Below are 26,546 nucleotides of genomic sequence, written 5' to 3'. Positions count from 1 at the left end.
CATAGTATCCAGAAATACATAATTACCATTGGAAGGAGATTACAGGAGCTAAGAGAAATTGGGATGATGGCTCAAACACCACCTTTAGGATTTGCTATTCATAAAATACAACCAGGAGACAAGGTCTTAATAAAAACCTGGAGAGAAGAATCATTGAACCCCTGATGGGAGGGACCGTACCTTGCTTTACTTACTACTGAAACAGCTGTGAGAACAGCAGAAAGGGGTTGGACCCACGCATACAGAATAAAAGGACCAATAATTACTGAAGCCTGGAGGGTTGAGTCCACTCCTGGGGAACTGAAACTGAGACTAAAGAGGAACTGATATCCCAGCAATGAGGTTCTGCATGAATTAAGGGCACTGGATAAAGAGGACAAGTCTGAAGGGAGGAAAGGGAGAAGGCAAGACTGGGGTAGGACCCTCCACTGCGGCGTGTATGGTCTACCGAGGGAGGCAACCCCTATGGGTATTGACCGCCTAGTGAGAGTGCCTCGACCGGACTTCTCCCGCGCTAAGATCAGTTTGTCCTGAGAAAAATAACATGAGAACCTTTTAAACCCATAATAAAATTGTGATTAGTTTTTCCAGGAGCTGGATCACCCCGAAGGGCTGAATGGTAACACAAGCTCTGAAAGCGGGCCCAACCCCATGATTGAAGGCGCTTCGCACACTCTCAAGATTGGACGGCGAAAAAGGATAAGAAATGCTATACTTCCTGGTATTGTTTTTACAGGGGCAATTGGACCATGGGCAGGAATGGAGGAATAACTTTTTCACTTTGGGGGAGGAAGTGGCCAAGGCCTTTAACCTTAGTAACTGCTGGATTTGTGGAAGACCGGGGGGGAACTGAAAGTTGGCCCTGGGTAGCAGGTCCGGTCGAACCCAAATGGTGGGTCAGTAATTTGAGCGAAGTTCATAATGGGACGCAATTTTGGAAAGAGGAAGGAGGCCCATGGCAGTTGCACTCGTCAGCTCGGGGTGTATACTGCTTGAACAGAACAGGAACAGTGGCGGTGGGAAAAAGCATTTGCACTTGGACTCTGTCCCCCGGATATGATTGTGCCGATCCTGGATGTAGCCCTGTAAGCTGTACAGCACGTAGTGGGAAATGGAACGCCACACATGTTCAGCTGAGAAACGGGACTTGGCTGAAATGCTCATATTGAGAATTTTTTGGATCCGGATGTGAAACTGTGGCAAGAGCACAAGCGGTGGGACAATTCGATAGTCAAATCTTGAGCTGTCAGCGTGATAACACCACTAAGGAATAGCATGTGGTGCGTGTCTATCGTTGGAAATGGCAGGATGAGAATGGGAGGCCAGTGTTCTTTAAACATTTCTGGTCAGCTTATAATATGACAGGCCGCCAAAGAGAACTGAATTGTGACTGTAAGTGGAAACCCAACGTGGGAGCTTGGAAGTGCGCATATACGAGTACAAACGGGGCAGACATTGTAACAGGAGCACTCGGTAACAAGGACACTCTGTATTATCACGCCCCAAAGGGTAAAGAGGGATGGGATGGTCCTTTTCCAAACGGGACGTGGGCCCTAAAGGGACATTACTGAGTGTGTGGCAAACATGCTTACAAGAGGCTACCCGGAAACTGGTCGGGAATATGCTACGTGGGGTACATAAGACCCTTGTTCTTTTTATTGTCACAAACACAAGGAAATCATTTAGGAATAAGATGATATGATGACCTGAACAGAGTAAAACGATCTATTGATACTTCCTTAGCTGGGGGTAGTGCCCAAAACTGGGGAAAGGATGAATGGCCTCCTGAAAGAATCATACAGCATTATGGGCCAGCTACCTGGAACCCGAATGAGTTGGTATCAGGAGCCCGAGAACCTATTTATAATTTGAACCGAATAATTAGGTCGCAAGCTATCCTCGAAGCTGTAACCAATCAAACAGCGATGGCCTTGGATCTTCCGGCTGATCAATCCACTCAGGTGAGAAATGCTATCTTTGAACATAGAATGGTCTTAGACTATTTACTAGCAGAAGAAGGGGGAGTGTGTGGAAAACTGAACGATTCTAGTTGTTGTTTACAAATTAATGATAATGGAAAAGTGGTTAAGCAGATAACAAAGGAAATTAGGAAGTTAGCCCACGTCCCAGTACAAATCTGGAAGGGTATGGATTGGGATTTCTTTTCGTGGTTGCCTGGTGGACCATGGGTTAAAAGGATGCTATTTTTATTTTTATGTGGTGTAATGACATTATTGTTTATACTTTGTCTGATACCTTGCTTTACGTTGTTGGTACTGCAAATAATAAATAGCACCCAATTTGTGATGACTTCGGGAGAGAAAAGGTGATGTGTCGATAATGATGCTTAAGAAACGGACACCCTGAGAACTGACTGATGAAATCCAATTGTTACTAACAAAGGTTGAAGAAGAGACACAAATTGACGATATTAAAAAGAAGGGGAGGAATTGTAAGGAATGGTCCAGCAATTCGTGCCACTAAGGGATTTGAAGGGTTAACACTGAGGCCTGGGTTTAGGTGAGAAGAGAACAAAGGGATTTCTTCAGAGAAAAACCGCTGACTCTGCACGGACGTGCAGTAACTTCTGACATCCGGCCAAGAGACCACTAGATAAGGAGGAAGAATATGAGCCTCCCCGTCCGAGCGGCCCCCGAGAGACTAACAGAGACTGATAAGCAGGCGCACCTGGGAGGACTTCGGATTCGGGAAACCAATTATAATAACCCTGCCTCTTCTAGAAGTAGTAATGAATATGTATTAGCCTAGGAGTATAAAAATTAGCCGCCTTACGTAACGGCTGTGCGTCCTGGTGGAGCAGAGACTCCTGGTGCACCCAGCACTGTTTGCTTGCCTCTATTCGTTTAATAAATTGTAAACTTTGACTGTAATCCTCTTTGGGACTCAGTCATTTATAACACCGTCTCATCACAGAGCTTAGCCACGGCGCCTCTGCTCCGCTCTACACTCCGTACTGCTGTTCCTCTTAGAGTCAGCACGCCAGGTTCCCCCAGTGTGATCAACATCTAAGGCTGGAGGCCTCGGGATCTTTTATGCAGAGCAGCTATGCTCCACCCTGGAAGCTTCTTCAGCACCGTACCTTTTCTTTAAAATGGGAATATCAGTTTAATTTTCAGGTCACCTGAGGCAATTATTCCCCACGGCAGGGACTAGGAATGCTAAGTAGAGGAGAAAATGAATGTTGTGGGCCTCAAGCGTGCGCAAAGAGCGTAAGGAGGGCTCCTGAGAGGACGGGGGAACAAAGGGAAAGCTGCTTACCTCTGACAAGTCGTCCTCGATCTTCGTGCCACGGACGTTTGTCTCGCAAGCTCGGCGCACGAATTAGGGGTCCCCATACATTTGAAGGCTTCTTACCTCTGAGAAGTTCCCCCCGGGCTTTCTTCCGCCAGACGATGGCTTTCCTGGGGACTCGCCGCCCCGCACGGAGATATCCCTGCCCAAGCAGCTCACGGCCTGCGACGCCACGCGCGTGCAGCCATTCTCAGGAAGAGGCACGCGCGGCTTTACAGCCTGAGTGGGAAATGGCAAGCGTTTCCTCGGGGCAGGTTTTCCACCATCATCTGCCTCCGCAGGAAAGGGAAAAGTCGCTCCTGTCGGCTGCTCCTCCTAACATTCCTAACATCCCCCCACCTCCCCGATCCCACCTTCCCCTGCTGATTTTGGTCCTCTCGGGTCGCTGCTCGGTACCCTCTCTGCAGCTATCCCTATTGTGGGAATGGCAGACAACCCCGCAGGTCGTCCGTACCCAACAGCCTGAAGGATCCGGTTACCCGGAAAGTTTTGACAAGAGATTACAGAAAAAGAGTCGCACCTCTGCGCAACGCATCCCCCTTTCCAGAGAGACGCAAAGACGTCACAGGCGACCTCCCTGTAACTTTTTCAAATTCGGCAACGGTTTGCGGTGGGTATTATGAAAAATAACATTAGAAAGAGAAGACCGGTTCCTGACAAGTTCCCGAAGCCAGGAGAACTTGCCCAATCAACCCCAAACCGTTCGCTAGAGTAACTTGTTAGTCCGTTTCCTTTTGAAAGCCAAACGAGGAGGCGCGCGTTCTACTCTTTCCCATCCGTGTTCTCGTTCCAGCTTAACCCGGCAGGCAGCCAGAGCGAATGGCTGAGTGGTGCTTTTCTCCCCACCGTGGGAGACTCGGGAAGAAAAAGTAGTCAAAGCTCGTGGGGTCGGATAAAGACAGTTTAATAGGACAAAGAAGGCAGGGAAATCATAACAACGATGAGGAGGGAACGTTGCAAAGCAAGCGATGCGTGATGCTATTGCTCACCACCTGCTGACTGACGCCCAGCCCTCCCCGAGCAGCGGTCCCCCCTCCGCCCCCCGCCATCCTGTTCTCCACCGTTCCACCGGACAGGTTAAGAAAGGGGCCAGGCAGCAGGACACTCACCGCAGCTCCCGCTCTGCGTGCTGCCGGGACGATTTCACGGTTCAGGTGCTTCTTGCTCGCTCTCTCCCCCGGCTTCCTCCTCGGTAAGGATCCGGAGGCTGAGCTGTCACCCCCCGGGAGAACACACCAAGAAGAAAGGAGAAGGAAAGCTTTTGCTTCCCTGGCCACAGCGTGTTAGAACCCCAGCAGGCAGCTGAGCACCACACAGCTGTTCTCTTACTCCGTCCTTGCACCGGGAGTAGGGAGAGAGCTGGAGGGTCCAAAGGGAGAAAAGTCATGCATTGAGGGAGTGCCCAAAGAGAGTGGGCTGGCTTCTCCTGCGATGTCAGCCATTGCTGCGATGAGCACTGAGCCAGGGCCAGGGAAGGCGCTGCAGCTGACATGCGGGACAATGGAGGGATCAGAAGCAGCCAGCGTGGGTTTCTGAAGGGCTGGTCCTAGGTCTTTGTGCCTAAAAGCAGGACTCCGCAGAACCAGCAGCAGGGGACAGGTATCAACCCTTGGGCCACTGGGTCCTCAGGGTTCATCCCCGAGTACTTTCTAATTCTGACCCCGAGTCTCTCATATGAGTTCTGTGTTGTGGGCTGTTACTGTTTCAGTTGGATAAGCGGATATTTCTGCTCTATCGGAATTACTCGTGGTCTGGGGGGGTGTTACTTCTTTCCTATTCTTGCATAGCTGCCTGGCAAATCATTTCCCTCCTAAACATTCCTCTCCAGTGAATAACGTACTCAAGATTGACATTTCCCTCTCGGGAATACAAATTAGGCCTTAGAAGCGGATTTGACTGTTCTGCTAGGCCCTCACTTAAAGGCTTCATTTCCTTCTTAAAACTCCTAACCTGTCTGCTGGTAAGGGGGGAGTGGCACCGGCCCCGGGTCGGCCCTGCACGGCCCCGAGGCCCCACCGGGACCCCCCCCCGGCTCCGCTCCTGCCGCTCCTCGCTCCCTGGCGCGACTTCTCCAGGGACAGCGTCAATTGCAGTCCCTGTCTCCCCTCCTGGAGCAGCTGCCGCTGCCTCCGGTGCAATATTAGCATTATAGGGAGCATAACTTGATTCCTCCTCTGGAAAAGGAACCTTATTGTTTGCATATAAATTTCAAGCCTGAATTTTCATCAGACCCGTATTTTGGCCAAAATACCGAAGCTCCTTTTATTAGCTTTTTAGGCCAGACAATTGCACAATATTTAACCATTTTTTAATTACATTTTTAAAAATCTTTTTCCCTAGTTTTTGGGTTGTTTTTCCAAATCCTTACCATTCTCTCCAAAGGCCTATCTTTAGGCACAGTCCCGGGGTCTCCAACCCCACCCTGCTGACTCTTGGAACCCTTAGTCCCCAGCTCTTCCTGACGTGCTGCTGTGGCCTTTACCACCCACAGGGTACCACACGCCTTCACCTAGGATTAGGACAGAGGTGGGGTGTACTGCCGAGCACCTCACTTCACTGTGCTCGGGGTACCATACACCTAAGGGCCCAAACCCCCGAGACTCTCTTTCGCTCTTCTCTCTTTCGCTTCATCCCTCTCCAGCCGAGGGGACCTCGTTCGTCCCCTCGCGGGACTACAGAACGTCGCGGATCGGGACTCCACACTCGCCTCGCACTAAAAGTGCGTCTCATTCACACTCCACACAAGAGTCTCCCCGAACCCAGCTCGAGGCAAGGCACGGTAAAGTTGCCCTTACCGCGGTCCGTGCACGGCTTCCCGGTCCGGGTTATCAGCAGTAATGCCTGTGCCTGTTCCCGATCTGGGCTGGACTATGTCTGGGCTGTGTCTGTGTATGTCAGAGCTGGCCTCCCTTCTCCCCAGAGCTTCGCAGAGCCTGTCTTCAGATTAACGGTCTCGGTCCTTTGCCGGCCGTACCGAGACAACCCACCACCCCCGACGGGACCGCTGAAGTCAGCAGGGTGCCCCTTCCTCTCTGTGGTGGCAAGAAAGCTTTGGCAGGCGACAAGATCCCAGACGAGCCCCCAGATTTAGAGAAACATCTCAAATAATTTTCTTCAGACAGGATCTTCTGCGAAGCTATTTTATTTGTGATTGCAATGGCAGGCATCCTGTCAATTAGGAGCACAGTTTAGTAAACAAATCATAACCTTTTATTCCCAATTACCCGACGCCTGATCACCTCCCCTGTTTCCTCATTGGCTGAGTACTACAGGTTCACAAGCTACTCGACGCTCCTCTATACCATATATGTACAAGTTTTCTTTTTTTCAACCCTTTAATTTCTCCTTTCTTATGTTTTGAGAACTTGTGATCTTTGTTTTACTGTTCTCACACCGCTCATCCTGTTTTTCTCAAGCTTCTGCCTTATTTTGGAACAGTGAGGCCTTCTACTGTCCACTTATCTACTTAGCATTTCTCCTTATTATGACTACACGCTACCTCGGAATACAGAAAATTAGTTCTCTACCGCAAAAACACAACTTAGTTTCTTACACGTTTGGAGAAAGTGCTGACTGCCTTGTGGAATGGGGATGTGAAAGGTTTGACAAAGGAGGCTGAGGGCTTCCAAAAGATTTCCATTGTGAACACTGTTTCCTGGGAGCCATAGATGGGGTGGGTGTTGGACGTAGGGTCATGGTTAGGGTTAGGGTAAGAGTTAGGTTTGGAGAGAGAGAAAGTGCAGACTCCCTTTATTAGTGGGGTTTTGAAAGGGCTTCTAAAGACAGTTGAGAGCTAACAGAAGTTTTCCCATGTGAGCGCTGTTTCATGGGAGGCCTACGGTAGGGTGGGTGTTGGAACTGGCTGCTCTCCAGGGTTAGACTTAGAGGCAGGGGTAGGGTTTGGAGAAAAATAAAGCTCATACCACTCTTGTGAGTTTGGAGAAAGCTGAAGCACAGACTACCCTTATGCATGGGGCTGTGAAAGGGCTGAAAATGAAGTTGAGGTCTACTAAAAGACTTCCCTTGTGAGCAATTTTTCATGTAAGCCTTAGGTGGGGTTGGAATAATACCCGGGTGTTGACTAGGATTAGGTTTAATGTTAAGGTCAGGGTTTCTGGTATGGTTAGGGTTATGTTTTGGGGAGAGAGAAAGCTCGGGCTCCCTTTGTAAGTGGGGCTGTGAAATGGCAGCTAAAGGAATTTGTGGACTATGAAACGCCTTCTGTTGGGAGCACTGTTAACTGCCATTCAGCAGTCACTCGCCCGAGGCGATGGGCTCCGGGGCAGATGTATTCTGCAGTGGAGTGGAGATCACAGCGTGCAGCCCTCAAAGCAGCTGAGGGAGCCACCAGAAGCCAGCAGCCCTCACGAGGGGGCTTTGCTGCAGCCAGGAGTGCCCCCCTCTGTCATACAAAGGCAGCCCCTGAGGAGGGGTGGGAAGGCTGAGCTGCCCGGGCACCAGCCCAGCGGTCAGAACAGCAGTGGGCTTTCTGTGCAAAGGGGAGGGTGGGACCGGCCTCTGTGCTCACAGAGCAGCCTGGCCCGTGCCCCCCCCCGGGTCTTGATGCCAATGCTGGCATAGTGACAGCAGCGCTCTGCCTGCCCTGCAGATCAGTGCCAGCCCCTGGCAGCTTCTCATGATTATTTTCAGTAACATAGCTATGCTAGTAAGATGCCTGTTAAGCAGTGTGTTTTGTTAGATTGCGATAAACTGCATGGATACAACTGCTGTGCCAAAGAAGTGTGTCTTTTTTTAACAAGTGCTTTTTTTTGATGGCCTAGCTAAGAAAGTAACTTAACTGTAGGCGGAAGAGAAGTCGTTGTTCACAGCTAGCAGTTGCCTCCACAGATGACTATTTTTAAATACTGTTATAAATGACTGAGTCCCAAATAGGATTGCAATCAAAGTTTACCATTTATTAAACGAATAGAGGCAAGCAAACAGCGCTGGGTGCGCCGGGAGTCTCTGCTCCACCAGGACGCGCACCTGTTACGTAAGGCGGCTGGTTTTGATGCTCCCAGGCTAATACATATTCATTACTGCTTCTAGAAGAGGCAGGGTTATTGTAATTGCTTTCTGGAATCCAAAACCCTCCCAGGGGCGCCTGCGTATCAGTCTCTGGTGGTCTCTCGGGGGTCGCTTGGGCTGAAGGCTGGTGGTCTTCCTCCCTTTTGTTCTTCAGTCGTCCTTCAGCTCCCCCTTCCTCCTTATTTGGCAGCCTCTGGGCTGGATTTCAGAAACTCTCACAACATCTCGTGCAGTAGTCAGCAGTTTTCTCTAAAAACTCCCTTTGTTCTCTTATCACCTAGACTCGGGCCTCAATGTTAACTCTTCAAATCCCTTAGTGACACGAATTGCTGGACCATTCCTTACAATCCCTACTGTGTCGATAAATATTTCCCATGTATCTTGCAGTGCAACGTACAGCATGATTTTATTTAGTAAATTCCAAATTTTTTTTTTTAGGTCTGCACATCTAATTCGAGACTGTTTAAAATCTGTAGCCAGAAGCACTAGAAGTTTGGACTAAAGATGTTCCATTCCCTTTGTCGTTTTCTGACTTGCAGACTCTAGCAGGTCAACACAATGTCTTGCCCGGAATTTCCTTACATTCTAAAATTAGAGAAGGATCTAAGAAACAATAGCAAATCAAGTCTCTAAATGTCCTGCTCTGGCTTGAGGCTTGGCTGTCATTTAGGCTTTCACCTACTTCCTTTTTTCTTAAACTGATTTTACATTAGATAAACTGAATTAAGAAGAGCTCATGCTGCTCAAAATCAAACTGAATTTACTCTTCTCCTGATAAAGCTTTTCATACTCACAATGAAGTGATACACATACGATTTCTGTTAAGCTTGAGTAAATCTTAGACAGCAACCTTTGCCAAGCGTCACAGCCTAAAGGGTTACCTGGCCTGTGTGTGTGCAGAGACTGCAGCGGTGAGTTTTCAGGATTCTGTAGGACACAAGCACACGGGAGCTTTCTTTCCTGAGCTTCCTTACTTCATTACAAGTTACTACAAATCACGAGCATACCAATGATTAAGAAAGCAGGTATACTTCAACCTCTTACGAATTATTAACAGGGAAGCACACATATACATCTCTATTATCAATAGAAGCAGCAATCAACGGTAGCAGCAATCAGTAGTAATACCCGAGAAAATACTCTGCGATCAATATTAAAGGTTACTACAAACCTATCCTTAGTAAAGAAGCGAATGTACTTACGATTGGTTCCCTATACGTGCATGTATATACACGTATTCCAAATGTTACCGGTATCAGGTGTGATCAAACTGATCCCTCAAACCGACCTCAAAAACAGCCTAATTGAGAAAAACAACCACAGAAAAGGGTCAATGAAGAAAATGGACTTCATAAGGCACAACCCCCCCCTGCATCCCCCCCAAAGAGGGCCCAGGTGTGGCCCTCTTAAAATAACAAGTCTCATTTTGAAGATGACCTGCCTTAGGGAGTTCAGAGTCAGCCAGGTGTCCCTAGCGAAGGTCCAGTTTGTTTAGGAAGTCCTGGAGGAAAAGGGAAGGTTTCACAGTATCACAGTATCACAGATTTCTAGGTTGGAAGAGACCTCAAGATCATCGAGTCCAACCTCCGACCTAACACTAAGTACTCCACTAAACCATATCGCTAAGCTCTACATCTAAACGTCTTTTAAAGACCTCCAGGGATGGTGACTCAACCACCTCCCTGGGCAGCCCGTTCCAATGCTTAATAACCCTTTCGGTAAAGAAGTACTTCCTAACATCCAACCTAAAACTCCCCTGTCGCAACTTTAGCCCATTCCCCCTCGTCCTGTCACCAGGCACGTGGGAGAACAGACCAACCCCCACCTCTTTACAGCCTCCTTTAAGGTAACTGTAGAGAGCGATAAGGTCGCCCCTGAGCCTCCTCTTCTCCAGGCTGAACAAGCCCAGCTCCCTCAGCCGCTCCTCGTAAGACTTGTTCTCCAGACCCCTCACCAGCTTGGTCGCCCTTCTCTGGACTCGCTCGAGCACCTCCATGTCCTTCCTGTAGCGAGGGGCCCAAAACTGAACACAGTACTCAAGGTGCGGCCTCACCAGAGCCGAGTACAGGGGCACAATCACTTCCCTAGACCTGCTGGCCATACTGCTTCTTATACAGGCCAGGATGCTGTTGGCCTTCTTGGCCACCTGGGCACACTGCTGGCTCATATTCAGCCGACTATCAACCAATACTCCCAGGTCCTTCTCGGCCAGGCAGCTTTCCAGCCACTCATCTCCCAGCCTGTAGCTCTGCTTGGGGTTGTTGCGCCCCAGGTGCAGGACCCGGCACTTGGCCTTGTTGAACTTCATACAGTTGACCTCAGCCCATCGCTCCAGCCTATCCAGATCCTCCTGCAGAGCCTTCCTGCCCTCGAGCAGATCGACACACGCACTTAGCTTGGTGTCATCTGCAAACTTACTGAGGGTGCACTGGACGCCCTCATCCAGATCATCGATAAAGATATTAAAGAGGACCGGCCCCAGTACCGAGGCCTGGGGGACACCACTAGTGACCGGCCTCCAACCAGATTTGACTCCATTCACCACAACTCTCTGGGCCCGGCTATCCAGCCAGTTTCTAACCCAGCGAAGCGTACGCCAGTCCAAGCCCCGAGCAGCCAGTTTCTTGAGGAGAATGTTGTGGGGAACGGTGTCAAAAGCCTTACTGAGGTCAAGGTAGACCACATCCACAGCCTTTCCCTCATCCACCAAGCGCGTCACTTGGTCATAGAAGGAGATCAGGTTCGTCAAGCAGGACCTGCCTTTCATAAACCCATGCTGACTGGGCCTGATCGCCTGCTTGCCCTGCAAGTGCCGCGTGATGACCCTCAAGATAAGCTGCTCCATGAGCTTTCCTGGCACTGAGGTCAAACTGACAGGCCTATAGTTCCCCGGGTCTGCCCTGCGGCCCTTCTTACAGATGGGCGTCACATTTGCTAGCTGCCAGTCAACTGGGACCTCCCCCGATAGCCAGGACTGCCGATAAATGATGGAAAGCGGCTCGGCCAGCTCCTCCGCCAGTTCTTTCAGTACCCTCGGGTGCATCCCATCCAGCCCCATCGACTTGCGCACATCCAAGCTCCGTAGCAGGTCGCCAACCATTTCCTCATGGATAGCGAAGGCCACATCCTGCTCTCCATCCCCTTCCACCAGCTCAAGGCACTGGGTATCCAGAGAACAACCGGTATTGCCGCTAAAGACTGAGGCAAAGGCGGCATTAAGCACCTCAGCCTTTTCCTCATCCTTAGTAACTAGGTTCCCCCTCGCATCCAGTAAAGGATGGAGATTCTCCTTAGTCCTCCGTTTCGCGTTGATATATTTGTAAAAGGATTTTTTGTTGTCTTTAACGGCAGTAGCCAGGTTGAGCTCCAGATGAGCTTTGGCCTTTCTAATTTTCTCCCTGCACAGCCTCGCTACATCCTTGTAGTCCTCCTCAGTGGCCCGCCCTTTCTTCCAAAGATTATAAACCCTCTTTTTTTCTGCTAAGCACAAGCCGCAACTCTCTGTTGAGCCAGGCCGGTCTTCTTCCACGCCGGCTCGTCTTTGGGCACGTGGGGACGGACCGCTCCTGTGCCATCACGATTTCCTTCTTGAGGAGCGCCCAGCCTTCCTGGACTCCTCTGCCCTTCAGAACCGCCTCCCAAGGGACTCGGCCAACCAGCGTCCTGAGCAGCTCAAAGTCAGCCCTCCGGAAGTCCAAGACAGCAGTTTTACTGGTCCCCTTCCTGGCCTCGCCAAGAATAGAGAACTCTACCATTTCGTGGTCACTCTGCCCAAGACAGTTTCCGACCACCACATCTCCCACCAGTCCTTCTCTGTTTGTGAAGAGAAGGTCTAGCGGGGCACCACCCCTGGTAGGTTCACTGACCAGCTGCGTCAGGAAGCTATCTCCCACGCTCTCCAGAAACCTCCTAGACTGCTTTCTCTGTGCCGTGTTGTGCTTCCAGGATATGTCCGGGAAGTTGAAGTCCCCCACGAGGACAAGCGCCGACGATTTTGCAACTTCTGTCAGTTGCCTATAAAACTCCTCATCCGTCTCCTCATCCTGGTTCGGCGGTCTATAACAGACCCCGACCAGGATGCTAGCCTTGCTGGCCTTCCCGCGGATCCTAACCCACAGGGATTCAACCTTATCATTCCCAGCCTGGAGTTCCACAACATCAAAAGATTCTCTAATGTAGAGAGCCACGCCACCACCCCCTCTGTGCTGCCTGTCCCTCCTGAAGAGCCGATAGCCAGGCATTGCAGCACTCCAGTCGTGGGAGCGGTCCCACCACGTCTCCGTGATGGCAACCAAGTCATAGCCTGCCTGCTGCACGATGGCTTCCAGCTCCTCCTGTTTGTTACCCATGCTGCGTGCATTAGTGTAGATGCACTTCAGCTGGGCCATTGTTTCCCCCGGCACAGCTCCAACAAGCCTTGTTTGAGCCCTGTCCCCCTTCTTACCTAGTTTAAAGCGCTCTCTACGAGCCCCGCCAGCTCCTGGCCTAGGATCCGTTTTCCCCTTGGAGATAGGGACCCGTCTGGGGCCATCAGGCCGGGTGCCGAGTAAAGCTCCCCATGGTGAAAAAACCCAAAATTTCTGTGCTGGCACCAGCCTCTGAGCCACCTATTAACCACGCGAGCTTTCCGTGTCCTCTCCGTGCCTCTCCCTTCCCCCGTAGGGATAGACGAAAACACCACCTGCACTCCCGCTCCCTCCACCAATCGTCCCAGCCCCCTATAGTCCTGTTTGATAGCCTTAAGGCTTCTCTTTTCAACATCGTCACTGCCAGCCTGGACTATCAAAAGCAGGTAATAGTCAGAGGGGCGAACCAGGTTGGGAAGCTTCCTGGTAACGTCTCTGACCCTGGCCCCAGGGAGGCAGCAGACTTCCCTATGTGTGGGGTCAGGCCGACAAATAGGGCCCTCCGTTCCCCTGAGGAGGGAGTCGCCCACAACAATCACCCTTCTTTCTTTCTTGGTGGAGGCAGTCCTAAGGCATGGAGTCAACTTCCTCACCTCAGGCATCCTCCTGGGTAGGCTTCCTACCTCATCCTCACCCGCCGGTCTCTCCAGCTCCAGGGCCTCAAACCTATTGTTCAAGGGCACCTGGGAAGGCGGCACCGGAAGGGGAGGGCATCTCCTGCGAGGTCGAGCAGGGACCTGTCTCCATTCCTCCTCAACTCGCAGGTCCCCTCCCTCTGCCCGATGGCGACAGGGCAGGGGGTCCACCCCCCTTTGGAGCGTCTCACCCTGGTCCCTCTCCCTCCGGTCCTGCAGGGAGTCGCTCCACCAGTCTATCTCCCGCTCGCACTCCCTGATATCCCTCAACCTCTGCACCTCCTCCTTGAGCTCCGCCACCATGCGGACCAGGTCGTCCACCTGCTCGCACCTCACGCAAGCAGTCTCCCTGCCTCCCGCCGATGGCAGCAAGAGGCTCAGACACTCCCCGCGTCCGGAGACCTGAACTGCCGCATGTTTGGACGGGCAGTCGGTCTGGGTGTGCACTGACTTCCTAGAGAAAGCACCGTGCCTGGTGGAGACCATCGCAGCCCAGCTGACGGGAGAGTGCCGTTAGAGGAGTTGTCCCTATGGGCGGGTGTGAGCGGTCTGCCCTTCCTGCCCGCCCTGCCCGCGCTAACTGCCTCGCTAACTGCCGCGTCACTCCCTGTTTGCCGGCCCTGTTTGCCGCGCTCCTGGTCGCTCGCGCTCCCTAAGGGCTGCCTTTGAACGGCCGGGGGGAGGAGCTGTCGCTGACGCTGCTGGCTCCGCCTACGCCTCGTCAGCCTCCCTCACGAGGGCTGCCGGTGCCTGGCGGCTCCCTCACGTAGGCTCGATGCCCGAAAAATAGCCCTGCCTGTCCCGATCCCGCGCTCCGCTGCAGCACGCGTCTGCCCCGGAGCCGGTCGCCTCGGAAAGAGTTTGTGTGGCACGAGAAGTTCTTATAAGAGAGAGGCTTCCTTTTTGGTCCAGACCAGGTCATTTCTGTGTCACAGAGATGTAAGAGGGTGTAGGACACCTCCTATTAGATCAGCCAAGAGATGCTGCTAATTTCTGTGATCTTTCACTGGCGACAACCAGTGACGTTTCCTATTCTCTCAGAGAAAAATCTTACATTTGCCAAACTGCTTTCTTTTCTTGCTTTTTCTTAAAGAGCCAAGAGGGGCTGACATTCCTACTTTCCCCCTTTCCCAAAGTATTTTTCACCTTTTCAGACAATAAACTGCTGTTAGAGTTCCTCCTTTTTGCCCTTATCAGTGGTCGCTAGGGAGGTTTCTGCTTCTTAGGTACGCAGCTAAAGTTCCAAGAGGCCACCTGGGCCTTCTGAAGGATTAGCAGTTTGCAGGCTGCCTGGCAGTTGCATCTGCCGGTGTTTTAGCAGACCTTTTCTGTCAGAACGTCTCCCAGGATTGCCAGGTTACCTCCATGGCCGCTCTGGCCACTGAGAGGGAGAGGCAAGGCTCTCGCGTGCCCATGAAGACAAAGGGAGGTCCTTCGGGCACACTGGCACTCTGGGACGCACCACAGAGCCACGGGGAGGTCCCAAGAGGCTGTGAGGGCACACAGGGGCCTTGGGGCATCCAAGAGGACTCAGGTGCCCGGGCCTCACGCCCTCCGCCCTGGAGACGCCTTCCCCCTTCTGACCCGGGTGACAAGTCACAGCAGGGCCCTTTGTGACTCGTCCCTGGGACAGCCATGACTACCCAGCACCAGCAGGGCAGCCCCACAGTTCCCAGGAGGATCACAATGGGACAAGGCAAGAGTTGTGAGGCTCCTGAAGATGCCCAAAAGGGCATTGAAGATCTTGCCCTGGCAGGGCTGCTATTAGTTGCCCCCAGGATCCTGGTGGCTGAGAAGGATGGCAGGTCTCCTGCCGATTCTCTGGGGGAAACCCATCTGCTCCAGGAGGGTAAGTACGCAGGCACCACTGGGCCCGTCCAGCCTGGCCCCAGTTGCCAAGGCTCCCCAGCAGGCTGCAGTCGGGGCTTCGCCAGGGACGAGTGCCGCAGCATGGCACTGCCATGCCACTGCCACCACTGAGGAAGCCAAGCGAGCGAGGGTCCGCAGCGGGCCGGGCGGGACCAAAGTCAGTGAGTGCACCCTGTTCTGCAGCGCGAGCCCGTTTCCCTGGAACATCAGCAGTGGGGTACAGCCGGCGGGGGGCATGCCGGTTCCTGAAGGGCAGGGTGGCGGTGAGCCAGGAGCCAGCCCCAGCACAGCCTCCCCTGGCAGGAGGGGAGGCTCCCAGCGGGAGAAAGGGGAGGGGACCCAGCTCCTGCTGCGGGGGCAGGCAGCAGAAGGCTGCTCACCTGGCAGGAGGCTGCGGTGCTGCAGGACAGGGACTGGGCAGCCTGCTCTGCTGCCAGCGGCAACCTTGAGGAGAGGGGGCATCGGTGCTGTGACCCAGGGCTTGCAGTTGGCAGGGCAGTGGGCACAGGGCTGAAGAGAGGGCACGGCTCTTCCCTCTGCCTCCTGCCCCGCCTACAGCTCTGCCCACTCTATCTTAATCAGATGCTGCTTCTGCTGCCTCCAGCAGGCCGCTGGAGGGCAAGGACAAGGAAGCCTGTGACTACTTCTGGGCGTTTCTCACTGGCACCCAAAAGGTAACTGCAGACCTTGTCAGTGCGTGAGGCTCAGCCTGCTGCTCCCAGCTGGGGGCCCCCGTGTTTGCTGCCCACGCACAGGCTCTTGGAGAGCTGCTGGCTGTGCTGAGCTGCTGCCCTCCTGGCCCCTCGTGCCATCACTGCACGCCCCGCGGTGCAGTGGCCCTGCCGGCCACGTTGCCGCCCTCTCACCCTCCCTGTTTGTCTCTCTGCTCCCTCACTGTCAGGAAGAGGACTCGAAGCTGAAGTTTCTGGCCTCGATCTGCACCCTCTGCGGCGCCAGGCTGGAGGGGAGGTACCTGCCCGATGGCAAACTGGGAGCGGAGAAGATGGTGAGGGGACACCCAGTGGGACGGGGAGGGGGGGAAGGCTGAGCTGCCCGGGCACCAGCCCAGCGGTCAGAACAGCACTGGGGTTTCTGTGCACAGGGGAGGGTGGGACGGGCCTCTGTGGGCACAGAGCAGCCTGGCCCGTGTCCCCCCCCGGTCTTGACGCCAATGCTGGCATAGTGGCAGCAGCGCTCTGCCTGCCCTGCAGATCGGTGCCACCCCCTGGCAGCTTCCCGTGTCCCATCCTGACCACGCTGTCTCCCTCCAGATGCAACTGCCTAAGTCATCCTCTGCCCACCTGCGCGCCGTGATGTTCCTGGGCTGGCAAGCTGCGTACGCCATCACTGAAAGGAGGTACCTTCCCCAGACGCTGGCTTGGCCAGGGCCTCTCCACAGCATGGGCCTGACAGCAGCAGGCTTCCCCCGTCCCGGCAGGACTTCGATGCTCTGTCTTAGGGCCTCTGCTCTCCCCTGCGCTCTGCCCATCAGTGGGACAGATGGGAGGGCAGAGGGTGCCGTGCCCAGGGGCTCTCCATCGTCTCCCTTCCCGGCTTTTTTCCCTGAAGGGAGAGGCAGGAGCTGGAAAGGGCTTTGGGCACTGCGTGCCATGACTGCCCTCTGTCCCTGGCTCAGCAGCACGGGAGAGGGAGAAGATGCTTCCACACAAGCCTTGCCCACCCAGTACGGGTCCCACCTGGTGACTCCAGGCCCTGACATCTACGGTCACCCTTCCAGGGCATCCGGGCACTGCTCCTAGTGCCAGCATCCAACGGGCGCCTTCTCTCCTCTCCTTGCAGCAAAGAGAACCTAGCAGTGCTGTCACAGCACCTCGGCCCCTGCATCAACACCATCTGCTCTCTTGCTCCAGAGAGGGAGAGGGGCAAGTTGGATGCTTCAGTTTATGCTCAGGTAAGCACTGAGTGAGCTACAGAGAGCCTGCTGCCAGTCAGTTCCCGCGCACTTCTTCCTAGTTAGCTTTGGCTGCTGGAAGACCACAGGAGAAGCAGAGAGACAACAGAGATCCTGAAACACCACCGGGCAGGTTGCTGGCACCACTGGGCAGCTGAGGCCTGCCTCAGGCAGCAGGCATTCAAGCCAGCTTCCCATGAGGAAAGACCAGCAAGAGAGCCCCACCCGCTCTATCCTCCTTACAGATTCTGAAATCTCTGGACAGCGTGCTGGAAGTGCTGGTGTGTGCTTCGCCAGGCTACACTGCCACCACCCTGGAGATCATCTTGCAGGTCTGTCCCCAAGGCCGCGACGGGGCAGCCCCGCTTTCCAGGCTCTTCTCTTGCTCAGGAGAAGCCTGGGCGCCTTGCGTAAACCCTGCCCGGCGTTTCGCAGAACTGCCGCTACGGGAGCTGCCACCGCATCCCAAGGCAGACCAGCAGCTTTTCTCTTCTCAGGCCCTGCTGCCCTTCACAGAATCCCAGAAAGCGGCAGCGCGTCGGTGTGCCGTGGGGAGGATTGCCAGACTGAGCGAGGTCCTGGTCCCCGCTTCTCTGGTGCAGGTAAGGAGCTGGTGGTTCAGGCAAACTCTAAGCACCCCCTCACCCTTTCCTGGTGTCTCAAGCGCACCAGCTCAGCCAAGCTACCGCTGTCCATCCTCTCACCCCCAGGACTTGTCCAGACACAGAGCGGGCACGGTCAACCTTTGCCCCTTCCAGACGAAGCCTGTGCCACTCCTCGGGCAGCTGATGGGGTGCCTCACCCTGTGCTGTGCCGAGGAGGACCACGACATCAGCTGCGCGTCTGCAGAGGCTCTGCACGCCATCCACAGGATCATGATGGTGCGACAGAGTAAGAGAGGCTGGGGCGGGCCGGCACCTTCCAGACACAAGGGCCCAGTCAACACCAGGCACGGTGCTGTGCCGCTTTGTCCGCCCTCCCCAGCTAGAGGAAGGAGTGGCAAATTCCTCCAACGGCGGAGCAGGGGAGCAGCCGCGCTGCACCAACCCTAGGGGGCTCCCACAGCCCCTGTCGGAGCAGCAGGATGTCCCCTGGGGCAGTGGCTTAGTGGCACTCCTGAGAACCAGCGGACTGGAGAGCCTGTAGCAGTAGCAGCATCGCGGGGCTTCTCTCCTGCTTCAGAGCAGAAAGCCGGACCAAACTCTCTGGCCTTTCTGCAGACTACGAGGCGGTTTGCCCTTCTCCCCCTTGCAACAGAAGACCCATTTCCTCCCCGGCATGTCTCCTGTCCCCACCCCCACCCAACGCAGAGTGCCCCTCTTTGCCAGACACAGGGCCCTGCCACAAACAGAGCTCTCCTTGATGTTCTCAGCTGTCTTCTCCAAGCAGCAGCTTCTCCGTCATTCCTACCACTCACCCACCCTCTGTTTCCCTTGCTGCCCAGGCTACATGATGACACCTGCCCATCCAAAGCTCAGGCTGGAGGAGGAATGCCCAAGCACCTTCCTGCCCAAGGAGACTGCTAACGAGATGACGGTAATCAGCCCCTCCCTCGCTGGGATTCTCGGCTGTGAGGTTGACAGGAGACCTGGATGAACCAGCGCCCCAGGAACTGTAGGCAGGAGGCAGGGTCCGTCACGGCCTACCAGCAAGCCGGCTGCAGGGTCCCACCATGTCTCAGCAGGGAGTAGCCAAAGGCTGGGGTCAGTGGCCAGCATCAGCACCGCAGCTCCAGCTGTCCTGGCCACCCGCAAGGCCTGGCTGCCCACACACAGCCAAGTGTGCCCCGACCCTGACCTCCACCACCTGCCTTCACCCTGCGCGGCGGTTCCCTCTCCGCAGCCACTGAGGCTACAGTCACCCCAGCCCAGGCCAGCCCTTGCTCCTGCCTGTGCTGGGGGCACAGTGCCAGCACTGCCCTGGCTCCCTCTCCAGAGCTGCCCCCACCGCTCAGCTGCGCCCCGCCACCAGGGCAGGCTGTGTGACATGTCTTCCCTCCCACAGGTCTTTGGCAGCTTCCTCCTCCCCATCGAGAGGAGGGCCTTCGTCCTCACCGTCTTGGAGGGCATGACACAGCCCAGGGTCGCCGACACAAAGGTGGTTGCCCGTGTGTTGGATGTGATCACAGACTCACAGATGGAGGAGGTTAGCAGTCTGCAGATGGATTGCTTTTTCCCTGTGCTTTTTCCCTCTTGGGGGCTGTTCCCCCTGGCCTGCGTCCAGGGCTTGGGAGCCCCCGACAGCCATTCGGGCTGGCAAAGAGCCACAGGAGGGAAGCATTTGCTGGTGGCAGCTGGGGCCATGGCTGTGCTCTGCTCCATTCTCCCTCGTCTCTCGTCCAGGTGCCATGGGTCATGCAGATCATCCACGACTGCCTGGTGTCGGTCAGCAAGGAGTCACTCCTGGACAGCCTGAACAGGACCCTTTTCCAGATCACCTCCTTGGACCCTGAGCATGCGGTCCAGGGCCTGCTGGAGGCCTTCCCGTGGTGCGATAGGTATGGGGCCCACCCATCCACCTCTGGCACAGCTCAGGACGCCCAGGGCCGGCACAGGCCGAGGGGCGGTGGCTGGGGTGGCCCCACCGACAGCATGCTTTGTCTCTGCAGGGTTGCCACGGCCATGTGGCAGACGATGGTCTCCGAGCCCCGCGTTGCAGAGGACGTGCTGAGAAGCCTGCTGATGCAACGCACAGGGCCTGAGCACGATGGCTTCGGCCCACAGCACAGCTGCGTCCGCTCCTGGGCTGTGAGTTCCTGGACCAGGCCTCGCTCACCCCCAGCGGGGCTGCACTCCCCTCCCCGTCCCCTCCTCCACTCTTCCCCTGCTCCCGAACGACAGCCTCCCCTGGGGCTCCCCAGTCAGGGGGCCCGGGAGCCAGAGCCCAGCAGGGCCACGTGCACTGCTGGGGCCCCACTGCGCACAGGCACGCAGCCCGCCCCGGCGCTGCCACTCTCCGTCCTCCTCCCTCCCCACCTGCTCCTGCCTTGCTGGGCAGCCCGGGGCCGGGCGGCTCCCTGGCCCAAGCAGGCTGCAAGGTGTGGCCCAGGGAGCCCAGGGCAGCTGGCAGGACCCCCGGGGACTGCTGGGGCCTTTGCTCTGGATACGAAAAGCTGGCTTGCCCGTGACACAAAGCAGAGCCGACCCCAGAGAGTCGCTGGGGCTGGGCCCCAGGCCAGGCAGCCAGGCAGCAGGCTCTGCCCTGGTGTCTCCGTCAGCTCAGAGCGGCGCCTCGCCCTCACCTCCCCCACCCCCCAACCCGCAAGCTCTGACAGTGCTGCAGGGACATCCGTGCACTGAGAGCTGCGCCTGGCTGTTTTCTGCAGGTAACCAGTGCCATGCACAAGATCTTCCAGCTGCCCTCCAGCAAAGGCGTTGCGCAGTCCCTGTTCCACAAGTCCTACGTTGCCGTGCTCTTCCAGATCTCCTTCACCCACGAGTGCACGCTGCAGGACTTCAGCATGAGCAGCAGTCAGACGGGGGAGCGCATGTGGCCCCCGGGCAGCTTTCTCAGGTGCTCCATCCCCACTGCCAGGTCTGTGCCCCAGGCCAGAGCCAGGGCCGGGGCTCCACATGTGACGCATGCTGTGCTCTGCATGCAGGACTGCTGTGATGACCATGAGAGCGCTTTTCCAACACCTGAAGGGTGCCGCTTTGGTTGAAGACATCCAGACGCAGGGTGGCTGGGACATGCTTTTAAGCCCTGAGACCTTCCACACAGGTGTCGCTGTGCTGACTAGGTGAGCGCCTCATCAGTTGTCCTTGTCTCCCCTGGCATTCTTCTCCCGGAGGTGGAGGGCCCCACGTGATCCCCTTCCTCGTGGCTGCTGGGGTGTCCCCAGGGGTCCGAGGGACAACGCTGACCCTGAGTGCTGGTGACGGAGGGATCTCAGAAGAGACCGACAGGGGGAGAGGCCGCTTTGATCTTTAAGGTCCCTTCCGACCCGAGCCATCCTACGGTCCATTCTGTGATTTCCACGCCGCTGCCTCTGAGAGTTCCTGGGAGAAGGGCTGCTGTTGCCCGGTGCACGAGGAGGACTCGCAGGACCTGTCACCTTCCAAAGCGCCCCTTCCTCGGGGACCAGCGGGACAGGAGAGTGCTGGGGCTGGCTCTGCAGGCAGTGCCGCAGCCTGCGCTGCAGCTGTGTGGCAGAGCAGCCGGAAGGGTGGCCAGCGAGCATGGGAAGGCTGGGGGGCCTGGGGATCCGAAGCGGTCAGGAAATGGCATCTGTTGGAAGGCCACAACTTGCGTGTAGGCGGGGCGTCTCTCAGTAAACCGAGCACATCTATGCTCGTCACCCTCCATGCTTGCAAAAGCAAGGTGTATGGCGAAGGGCGGGCGGCCTCTCCTCAAGCGGATAGCACCAGCTGCTGAAGCAGAGCGCAGAAATGCAAGCCTTGCCCTGGCCTGGCCCATGGGATAGCAGCTAGCGCTGGCAGCGCAGTCCCAAGGAGGTTCGTTTGCCCAGCTTGGTGCTACCAATGCGTTCTTCCCCTGGCCAGGGCTCTGCGAAGCGAAGCGCCACTCTACTGTGCCTCGATGTTTGAAGAGGCAGTCACGGGTCTCTGCCAGAGACGGAAGCACAAGGAGATCGTCGCCATGGCTGTCTTCACGGAGGTAGGGCCTAGCGGCAAGTGGTGCCTCTCCAAGGTGTCTTGAAACTCCGGGCTGTCTGGCAGATAGGGGAGGGGCCAAGTTGCCAGTCTGATGGAGCTGGGCTGGTGACTGCGCTCTCCTCCCAGTCACTGAGGCCTTTTCCACTGAGGGACCGGGCCTGGAGCATTTGCATTTTGTCCGTCCTCGTGGACAGCTCCCTGCACACAACCTCTTCCGAAAGTGCAGGGAGCAAAAGGCTGCAAGTGGTTCAGCGGGCAGAAGCAGCGGGCGAGGGAGCTGCACTGCGTGCCGCGAGGCAGAGCTGTGACTGGCTCCGGGGCCCTTGCCCCGAGCTGTGTGGGAGGGCTGATTCAGCGTACTGCCAGGAGTCCTGCCGGCTGGGCCAGGCCCTCACGGAGCTGCTGGGTGTCTTTCAGTTGCTGGACTGCGTCGACTTTGAGCAGCACATCGACGACTGCATCCTGAACCTTCTTCAGTCACACATGCACAGTCAGTCCTTGGTGCTGCGTAGGATGGCGGTCACAAGCCTCGTCGTGCTGTCTACGAGACCCAAGACAGTGAGTGGGGGCATCTGGGCCAAGTGGCGGCATCCACCTGGGGCGGGGCTGCAGGCGCTGTTGCCCGCAGAGGCTTGCTTGGACTTTGCCAGGAATCGGGAGGGGCGGTAGTGGCTCCACTGCTCTCACTGCCTTCTTCATCGGCCCCTGAGCGCTTCTGGCCAGCCCCTGGACCGTGCAGCACGAGGAGAGCGGCACCGGTGTCCGCTCAAAGGCACCTCCTGCTGTGCCAGGAAGAGGTCAATGCCAGGCCCCAGGCCGGCCAGCGCGGGGCTGCCTCCGCTGCAGGAGCACTCTACCCAGAGCAGTCATCCTGCTGAGGTTGGGAAGATGAGCCCCCACACGGGGCCAGGCTGACACAAGTGGCTGCTTCTGCAACCCAAGGCAGCAGCCTTCTGTCCCAAGGGGCCTCAGCATGCTCCGTGCTGGCCTGGAGACAGACCTCTGCCCTGGGCTGCGCCCGCTGTGAGCAAAGGGCTTCTGCTGGAGTGGTCCTCGGTGTTTCTGAAAAAGAACTGCTGTGTTTCATGCAGGCAGTAACTCTGCAAGGCCTGCTGCCAGAGGTCATGCAGCAACTGCAGGATGCCGACGGCGACATCAGTATGAAGGCCCTGACTGTCCTCCGCAACGCACTCCGCCTGGCAGATGGGCAGGTGGCTGGCCCCATCGCTCTGCAGCTGCCGGAGAGGCTCCTGCCCCTCTTTGAAAACGTAAGGCTGGTGGGCAAGCGGGAGGTTTGGCCAGCGTGGCCACGGGGCACGTGAACGTGGCCTGGGGGTGGTGCATCCCTCTCCGCGTGTCTCACTGGCCTGCGAATTCTTCTCCCACCACGACCCCTGGGCACGTGCTGGAAACTTTTTGCTTGGTGCTTCTTGGGCTCTCCTGCTGGGGCAGTCCCTCCCTGTGCAGAGCCCTGCAGACGTGTGCTCCACAATGGCAACTTCTCCTCGGCCCCTCGCTGCCCGTGGCAGCTTCTCCCCTTGCCACGTGTCCCCTTGCCAGCCCCAGGGTGGAGCATCTGCAACCCACTGCCTTGCCCTTCCTGCGTCCTGAGCCATTTTGCACTGCCTGCACGCTTGGCCTTACCTACCACAGCTCACTGCAGCGTGAGAGCCAGGAGCGTGTCTCCCTATGAGCCACACCGACCCCTTGCTCACTGTGAGCTCGGAAGAGCCTGGACTGAGGTCCTCACTTGTTCTGTCTCGCCAGGAGTCCAGCTGCGTGAGAGAGCTCTCCATCCTTCTCTGCAAGGACGCCATGGAGGTGGCAGAGGGCACCCATGAAACGGAGATGAAGAAGCAAGTGCAGAGCACCCTCCTCCCGCTCTTCTTCCACCTGCATGACCAGAACCAGTGTGTGGCTCAGGTGGGGATTTCTAAGCTGAGCGGTCGCTTGAGGGGGCAACACCCCTCAGGAGGGCCTGCGCATCAGGGGCACGGGCTGTTAGCAAGGCTCCCTCTGAACGTGCCTCACCCTGGGGCCGAAGCTCCTGAATCCAGAAGAAAGGTGCAGAGCCCCTCCGTGCCTGCACCAGGCCCACCACAGCCGTTTTGCCCTTGCTGCGCCTCCACCCACACAAAGGGCCAGAGCGGAGGGGCCTCTCCCTGCCCCACATCCAGCCCCACACGCCACCCTCCACAGAACAGCCCGCTGGGAGGCTTCCTGCAGCCCTAGAGCTGTCAGGGGCCGAGAAGGTGGGCACGGGCGTTTTCCAGGCCCGCCCTGCCTGCTCCCAGCAGTGCTCAGCAGTGGTGCGTAGCCACGGATACCTAGGCACTAGAGTTTTCACGGGCACCGGCCTGGGAAGGGAGCTGCAGCCAGGGCAGGGCTCTGGCCCTGTGTCCGCGGTGGCGGGCTCAGGAGCCCAGGCCCTAGGGAACAGCCTGCTGGGGTCCCCGTGGGTGGTGCCCCCGGCTGCCTCCTGCCGCGGCGCCTCGGTGACTGCAGCGCTTCGGCTGCCTCCTGGCCTTGGCTGCACATGAGCAGCTCTGGGGGACCTCTGTCCTGCAGCCCCAGCAGCACAAACTGCCAAGCCTGGTGCTTGCCCCACACCTCTGCTCGAGCACTGAACCCTCTGGCAGACGCCTTCCCCGGCTGCTGCACCTCCCCAGCAAGGGCCGGGAAAGCCCCCGAGCCTTGACGACGTGCGGGACAACCAGGTCCTGTCCCACGCGCACTTGTTTCATCTCCCGCTCTCTGCTGCTCTGCAGGCCTCTCGGGAAGCCCTCCTTGGTGCTGCCAAGCTCCTCAAGTGGAAGCAGCTCAGGAACCTGCTGGAGACAGCGCAGCCACAGAGGGTTGGCAAGTGCCTGGTAAGGACAACTGCCCGAGGGCTCCCAAAACCTGGCCCAGGCGAGGCCTGCCAGCCCTGGCCCAGGGTGTGGGGTGGGTAACCCTTGCCTCTAGCCACTGCTGCAGGCCAGAGCCCCCAGCTTGCAGCCACGCACGCGCCCCCACCCCCACCCCCCAGCACATAGCAGTACAGGCTCTTCGACAGCCTCGTCGCTCTCCCAGGTCCCAGGCATGCCGACAGCTGACCCCTGGCAGCGGGGTGGCACCTCAGCACCCTGCCCCCTGCTCCCTCCAAAGCCTCGCCCCAGCACCAGCTGGCTGCTGGCTGGGCATCAGGTGTCCCGGCAGGGGAAGCCAGTCCCGGGCACAGGGCCTGCCTGGCCAAGGGGAGAGGCTGCACCAGCCCCATCCACATGTACTGCTCTCTTCCAGCTGCTGAGGCACAGCAGCAGAGTGGATGATTACCTGTGCCAGAGCCTGCCGTACCTGTGGAGCCCCCAGGAGCCCCTGCAAGAGGCGGCCGTCAGGTTCATTGGTGAGTCACAACCCCACGGGCCCTCTGTGCCGCACAGCAGCTCGGCCCCAGCCCCAGCTGCTGTGGAATCAGCCACGTGGCTGCAGAGCACTGCCTGCTCAGAGTGGGCCTGGAGTGCCTGTGGGGCTCCCTGCCGCCCTCGCCCACCCCTGCCCACGCAGCGGTTGTGGTGGGAAGCTTAGCGGGTGCCTCGCAGCCTCCTTGGGTGTCGTCACGCTTGGGCACACGTGGCCAAGCCGGCGGGGATGCTGAGGGGGGACTGTGTCTGGGCCGAGCTGGCCAGCGGGATCTGTGATGGGCTGTGTGTACCTAGGGCTTGCCGGGCAGCACTTGGTGGATGGGCGCGAGGAGAAGCTGAAGAACATCATCGAGGGTGAGTGAGGGCAGTGGGCTATCAGCAGGAACTGGCTGGGAGGAGAAAAGACCCTGGGCAGTGAGCTGCGACCCCTGCCCCAGCCGAGGAGGTGGGGCGGCCTTGGCAGGAGGGGTTCCTGGGCTTGCTTCCCACTGATACGGGCTCTGACCTCCGCTCTCTTCCTTTCCACGTCAGCACTCAGAAGCACGGAGGGCTACAGCAGCCCTTCGGTCTCCTCCCTGGTGGCTGAAACCATCCTGGTCCTGCGAGCTCCCTCTGAGTTCAGCCTGCAAGCGCTACGTTACCGGCTCCGGAGAGTGTGGGAGAGGAGGCCCCGCGTCCCGAGAGCTGGCTGGCTGTGCTGCTGCAGCTGTGCTCAGCGCTGAGCCCAGCTGCAGCCCTCGGGCCCTGCCTGCCCCTTCGTGTGCTCCCTTCGTTGCGCCCTCTGCTGGGCTTTCCCCAAAGAAACAGCCCTCTTTCTTCACCGCTTGAACGTGTCATTTTTTCTGCGAAAACCGGACGGTTAGAAAACTCCACGGCACCAAGCTGCTCTGCTAGGCTGCGAAACCAAGAAAGGAGAAGGAAAGCTTTTGCTTCCCTGGCCGCAGCGTGTTAGAGCAACCCACCGCCTCGGCCTTCCTGGGCCTCGGGCCATTTGGCTAGGAACAGCACAATTTTAGAGCGAGCCCGATGGTACGGAGCCGATAGATTGCATGGCCAGCCCTGAGGCTGGCTGACAGCCTACTCACGTCCCCTGGATGAACTTTGCTCATTATAATCTCATTAAAATGCCCAGATACACCTCCGTTCCAAAGGCTACCTGCCTCCAAGGTGCAACTCCCTCTCACTGAGCACGCGCTCCGAATTTCCCTGAGCGAACGCAAAAGCGAGAAAAATTTATACCAATCACAACGAAGACGCATATGACTAGAGTCACTCGCTACCTAAAAGCAGGAACATAGGCTGAGCTGTCACCCCCCCGGAGCACACACCGGGGTGTGACACGCCTTACGCGGGCCAAAGCGACG

The 26,546-nt window shown here is 56.9% G+C and overlaps 3 protein-coding genes across 6 annotated transcripts; all 3 read left to right on the top strand.

The window, feature by feature from the left end:
* Positions 1 to 15,817: 15,817 nt before the first annotated feature.
* On the top strand, positions 15,818 to 18,214 carry LOC310890094 (uncharacterized protein; the record flags this gene model as incomplete). 2 transcript variants are annotated; one of them, XM_083818644.1, is made up of 5 exons in its annotated part: positions 15,818 to 15,924; positions 16,152 to 16,256; positions 16,522 to 16,607; positions 17,051 to 17,162; positions 17,408 to 18,214. In XM_083818644.1, the coding sequence occupies exons 2-5, from the start codon at positions 16,254 to 16,256 to the stop codon at positions 18,212 to 18,214; spliced, it is 1,008 nt and encodes a 335-aa protein (XP_083674770.1). In that variant the 5' UTR covers positions 15,818 to 15,924; positions 16,152 to 16,253. The 2 variants fall into 2 exon arrangements, with proteins under 2 accessions (XP_083674770.1, XP_083674771.1); XM_083818645.1 differs by lacking the exon at positions 15,818 to 15,924 and having other exon boundaries at positions 16,229 to 16,256; positions 17,408 to 17,494; positions 17,660 to 18,214.
* A 934-nt stretch (positions 18,215 to 19,148) lies between these two features.
* On the top strand, positions 19,149 to 20,905 carry LOC310890092 (uncharacterized protein; the record flags this gene model as incomplete). 3 transcript variants are annotated; one of them, XM_083818628.1, is made up of 4 exons in its annotated part: positions 19,149 to 19,307; positions 19,505 to 19,909; positions 20,488 to 20,675; positions 20,764 to 20,905. In XM_083818628.1, 4 exons carry the CDS (start codon positions 19,149 to 19,151, stop codon positions 20,903 to 20,905), a joined length of 894 nt encoding a protein of 297 aa, XP_083674754.1. The 3 variants fall into 3 exon arrangements, with proteins under 3 accessions (XP_083674754.1, XP_083674753.1, XP_083674752.1); XM_083818627.1 differs by having other exon boundaries at positions 20,488 to 20,823; XM_083818626.1 differs by lacking the exons at positions 20,488 to 20,675; positions 20,764 to 20,905 and having other exon boundaries at positions 19,505 to 20,461.
* Positions 20,906 to 21,701: 796 nt separating this feature from the next.
* On the top strand, positions 21,702 to 24,010 carry LOC310890095 (maestro heat-like repeat-containing protein family member 7; the record flags this gene model as incomplete). The annotated part of the gene is made up of 4 exons (XM_083818646.1): positions 21,702 to 21,779; positions 22,196 to 22,336; positions 22,870 to 23,046; positions 23,546 to 24,010. The coding sequence occupies 4 exons, from the start codon at positions 21,702 to 21,704 to the stop codon at positions 24,008 to 24,010; spliced, it is 861 nt and encodes a 286-aa protein (XP_083674772.1).
* Positions 24,011 to 26,546: the final 2,536 nt, after the last annotated feature.

The sequence above is a fragment of the Anser anser genome (genome assembly GCF_964211835.1).
Source record: "Anser anser genome assembly, chromosome: Z".
NCBI classification, from domain to species: domain Eukaryota; kingdom Metazoa; phylum Chordata; class Aves; order Anseriformes; family Anatidae; genus Anser; species Anser anser.
This window is presented reverse-complemented; position numbering and strand designations above follow the sequence as displayed.